The 5075-nt window shown below is 72.6% G+C and overlaps 1 protein-coding gene across 1 annotated transcript in view; it reads right to left on the reverse strand.

Annotated features, from left to right (window-relative positions):
* GSE1 (Gse1 coiled-coil protein) overlaps nucleotides 1–5075 on the reverse strand; it is a 75710-nt gene that overhangs the window by 13324 nt on the left and 57311 nt on the right. The window contains exon 2 of the mRNA XM_004693527.2: nucleotides 2282–2481. Coding sequence (XP_004693584.2) covers nucleotides 2282–2481 — 200 coding nt within the window. The remainder of the gene's footprint in view (nucleotides 1–2281; nucleotides 2482–5075) is intronic.

Here is a 5075-nt window from a genome sequence, read left to right on the forward strand (position 1 = left end):
CCCCGAGCCTGCTGCGGCCACCTCATGGGGGCACCCCAAGGCACAAGCGTGTCTGTCCACCCTAACTTTACAGCGTGTCCACTGTGCCACCAAACCCCCAAATGAAGGGGGAGCAGCCCGCCTGCTCAACAGGCCGAGGGGTGAGGCCGGGTCCCCCACCCCGGTCCTCTCCCGACCTGTCTGCTCCTGTCAGGAGGGGGGGTGCAGAGCCCCCCGCCGTCCTCTCAGCAGACGCTGACGGGCAGGCCGCGGCGAGGCCCATGCGTCAGGCAAGCCCGCACCCCCAGGAGACCCCAGCGGTGATTAGGGAGCAGACGGGCCGCGACGGGAGTTTTGAGGAGCGGCAGCTCTCCCCTGTGCCCGTGTGACCCTCTGCTCCCCGGGGCCTCGTGGGGTCACGAACTCTGGCTGCCGCGGGCTTCGGCCCTGGCCCAGGCGACCGGGCGGCAGAGCCGCGGGCCGGCGCCTGCCTGGCAAGGAAGGCCCAGGCCCGGCCCCTCCGCGCGCTGTGCCTCGGTCTCCCCATCTGCCGAGTGTCCCGAGTGTACTGTCCAGCTGGGGGGGCTGTAGCCGCACACTTCCGCGCGAGGCGGGGTGCAGCTGCCATGTGACCCGCGCACGGGGCGCCACCGCGGCCCAGGGGCCCTTCCCAGCCTGGGCCACGGCCTCCCGGGACATGCTCCCCTCTCCGAGCGGCCTGGCGCTGAGCCCGGCAGCCGGGGGCCCCCTGCGGCCCAGGACAGCAGCCCGTGAGACCTGCTGCCCGACGCAGTGGGCAGGCCCCTGAGCACGACACCTCCGGCCCAGCGACACCCCAGGAGCCCCCTCTCCGCCCAATGGGGACACAGCCCAGCTTGAAGACGGCTGGGCCAGACGGCACCTTCCGGCAAGGCCACACGGCTGGTCCGAGGGGCCAGCGCCAGGCCACACGCCCCGCGGGGCTGCTCCGCGCAGCAGCCCCCACAGGGGCCGGCCCCACTGGCCCAGCCGGCACCCCGACAGCGCCGGCACCCCTGGTGTGCTCGCACCCACACACGCGTGCACTCGGGGCAGCTTTTGATCTCTGGGAGGGAGGGAGGGAGGGAGGGAGGGGACGCCTCCTTTCTCTGGTGACTGCAGAGAGGGGTCCGCAGGCAGCCCCCCACGTCCCCCCGCGAGCTTCACACCAGATGTGATTCCATCATCTGGCCCTTCGAGGCGCCAGCACCTGGGAACCGCCAGGCACGCCCGCCCGGCCCTCCCCGGTCTACAGCAACCCTGTGGCCTGGTGGCGCCCTGGGTCACTCGGCCTTTGAGGGGAGGAGCCCGCAGGTAAGGAGGCGGAGTCCCTCAGAACCACCCGCCCTGCCGATCCGGGGCGAGCCAGGCACTGGCTGGGCTACCTCGGGGAGGCGGGGCCTTCGGAGCCAGGTGGCCGGGCAGGTGGCTGGCAGCGTGGGCCTCTGTGAGGGGCTTGGCGGAGACCCCCGCCCCCGCCCCAGCTAGGAGGGGCACGGTGGCTGCCAATCCCTGTCCAGCTTCCAGAGTGGGGGACACCAGGCTGCTGGCTGCTCTGGGGGCCCGGTGGGCCTCAGCCAGTGGGTGGGCACCTCGGACAGGGAGGTGGGTCCTGCCCACAGCCATCTCCAGGCTGTCAGGCTCTCCCTGGGACTCCCTGGGGGAAAGACTGGCCCAGGGAACCCCGCAGACAGAGGCTGCCCCCCAGCTCAGGGGCAGTGAACAGACAGAGCCAGACCGAGCGGGGATCCTGATGCTCACCCGCACCCAGAGGGCGCAGAGCTGCGGTGCCCAGCCTCCTCCCCCACTCCTGGCGCATGACCAGCATCGCCAAACACTGCATCTGCTCCTGGACGTGGCGCCGTGCCCCCTGCCAGGGCCCTCAGCGCAGGGTGGCCAGGCCTGTGTCACAGGTGAGCTGCCCACCCCATGTCGAAGCCCTGGCACCAGGACCTCAGGATGTACTCCGGCCGCACCCTTTCGGGGGTGAGGCCATGGGCCACCAGGCCCGCTCTGCCCCACGGGGCCCTTGGGAGGGATGCGGACCGGGTACGGAGGGGCCAGTCGAGGGGCGAGGCCCCGGCGACCTCAGCTCCAGCCTCTAGGGTCAGCCAGGGACTGACGGCTGGGCCTAAGGACAGCCATGGCCGCGGATCTGCGCAGAGACAGGCGCAGGCAAGAACTCACGGGTACAGGGGGATGGTGAGATCTGAACCCCGAAACCCCGTCCTCCCCCGCAGAGGCCACCCCTGGCTCCAACGCTGTCCCCGTACCCGGGACTCACCTGCCGACTCTCGCTCCTCCAGACGCCATTGACGGTCTTGGTCGGGGCGATGGTGACCACGGGGGGTGTGCTGGGGACACTGTGGCCCCCGGGGGGCACGATGATGGGGCCCATGGGCACGCGCTTGGGCGTGCTGGCGGGGGAACTGTGGTTGGTGGCCGGGGAGGACACGGGGGACGACTCGCTGCTCAGTGAAGACCCTGCGGGAGAAGAGCAGGTCAGTGGGCCGGGCCGACGCTCGGCTGCGGCCAGAGCACCTCACAGGCAGGCGCCGCGCGCACTTGAGGCTGCGAGACCCTCGTGTGTCACCCCAAGCCCTGGTGGGGGCCAGAGACGCCCTGGGGCAGGGGAGTCACTGGGCGGGGCGGGGGGCTCCTGCCGCTCTGTAAGTCTGTTGGACACTTATTGCAGGTCTTTAGCGCTGCCACGCGTCCCCAGGGCAGCGGAGGCGGGCAGGCCCAGGGAGAGGGCCCTGAACCCCAGCCATGCCCCAGTGCCCCACGCCTTCCCCGCGACCCCAGTCTGCAGCGACCGCGGCACACAGGGGCGGCGCGCGCCGCTCAGGGTCAGCCGAGGGCCTGTGCAGGCCTGCGGGTGGGGGCCCGGCCCTCTGCCACCCCAGGATGCAAGGCGCCAGCGGCAGCCCTGAGGAGGGGTGCCCGGGCAGGTGCCCGCCAAAGCCCACCTGGGGCGCACCTGTTGCCCAAGCGGAGCCCGGGGCAGGACAGCAGGAGCCGCCGACCCCTGCGCCCGCTTCCCGGGGCCCGCCTGTCCCCGCATTCCGGTGCAAGGGGGCCCTGGGAGGCGCCGACCCCACCGTGTCACTGTGTGAGGGGGCACCACAGACGCAGGTCCCCCCAAGGCTGGGACAGCTGCGCCCCAAGCGAGGCCCTTTCTGTCCGAGCCCCTAGACGTGTGGTCCACACGCAGACTGTCCAGGGTAAAGCCAGCCGTGCCCACTGACCCCCAGAAAGAGACCACGGCAGCCCCTCCTGGCCGGTGTCCAGCCTAGGTGGGTAGTGAGCCCTTGCGATGCCCTCTGCCGAAGGGGTGGCCCTGGTTCTCTAGACGGGCGCTGGGCCACACCCCAGCTGTGGGCTCCACAGCCACAGGAAATGCTGGTTTCTGGGGCTCGGGGGGAGGGGAGCAGGTCTTGTGCAGACCCAGCACTGGGGTGGCCCCAGGGACTGCTGAGCCGCGGCCACCTTGACCAGTCAGTGGAGGGACATCGGGCAGGAAGTGGGGGGTGACCAGCGCCCGGCCCACAGCCGCACTCCAGGGACACCAGCAAGCCCAGGGGGCCCGCAGCCCCCCACACCAGTCCCCAAGCCCGGGCAGGGCCCGGAGGACCCGCGGGGCAGGCTCAGCGGCCCTGGCGCCCGGCAAGCTAAATGCGGGCAAGACTCGGAGGGGCGCGAACCCAGAGCTTGTGCCCTCTGGGGAGCAAGGCGGTGGGGTTTGGGGTCCAGCAGCCTGGTGTCCCCCACTCTGGAAGCTGGACAGGGATTGGCAGCCACCGTGCCCCTCCTAGCTGGGTCGGGGCGGGGGTCTCCGCCAAGCCCCTCACAGAGGCCCGCGCTGCCAGCCACCTGCCCGGCCACCTGGCTCCGGGCCCCGGCCCCTGCGCTGCCCAGACACCCTGGCCTGCGTGCTGCGGTACTCAGACCTGGACGGGCCGTCCCCGGGGGCCGAAACCAGCACCAGGCCACCGCGCTCTCCTCCAACAGGCCTTTCCCGGGGCGCCGGCTCCCAGTGTGGGGGCTACGCAGCCCCGCTGCCCACCATCAGCTCAGGGCGACTCCCGCACCCCACGCAGGTGACCCCGTCATCTCCGTGACGCCTGTTCCAGACACTCGGGCCACGCGTGCTCGTGGGAAGGCGCACCGGCAGCCTGCCACGCCTGCCCACGGCCGACTCCTGCCCAGCGTGGACGGACCCTGTCAGCGAGAGCCCGCTGGGCGTGGCCGCCGGCGTCCCCCTGGCCACTGTGGCACACTCTGCCGCATCTAGCACCCCGAAGTGCGCCTCGCCTCGGGGAGACCTGCTGCGTGCCCCGCCGAGCCCCGCAGCCCACCCAAACCGGGGTCCCGGTCCTGGGCCGGCAGATGGGGCGAGGAAGCAGGGAGGCGGCGCCCCACCCCCCTCAGCAGGGGAGCCTCGGCCCGGGAGGCCATGCCCCTGCCCACGAGTCCTGCCGGGCACTGTGGGGGCAGCAGACGGCACGGCGCACGGCACACTCGCCGGCCGCAGCCCACCCAGGCCCTCCCCGTCTGAGGCGCACCCAGACAGCAGAGCCCGAGGAAGCACCCAGGCCCGGCGCGTGGAGACCCAGCGAGCGAGGGGGGCAGGCACTGGCCCCCCGGGTCCAGTGTCACGAGCAGCAACCCGACCAGCTCTGCACACGCACGACCGGCCAGGCCGGCCGGCCTGGACACACCACGCAGCCCGTCCTCACCGCAGCCGCGTCCAGCCCAGGCCCCGGAAGGAGCCGGAAGGGGCGGGCCGGGGCGGCCCCCTCGCCCGGAACAGCCCCGGTGCGAATGGCGAGCGTGAGCAGCTGCGAAGCCCCACGGCCAGCGCAGGTGCCGGGAGCCCTCTGGGGCCCCCAGGTCTGACAGGACAGCCGGCACGCACGGGCCCCCGGGGCCGAGGCTGACGGCGCTCGCCACCTGCAGTTACGGGGCCACTGGGACCCGCCTGCCCCACTCCCAGCCTCGGCTCAGAGGCGCCGTCTCCCGTCTCCCCACGAACTGCGTCCGTACGGGGGGCCTGAGGGAGCAGGACTGGCGCCTGG

The sequence above is a fragment of the Condylura cristata genome, unplaced genomic scaffold (genome assembly GCF_000260355.1).
Source record: "Condylura cristata isolate star-nosed mole 26May11 unplaced genomic scaffold, ConCri1.0 scaffold00039, whole genome shotgun sequence".
Taxonomy (NCBI): Eukaryota; Metazoa; Chordata; class Mammalia; order Eulipotyphla; family Talpidae; genus Condylura; species Condylura cristata.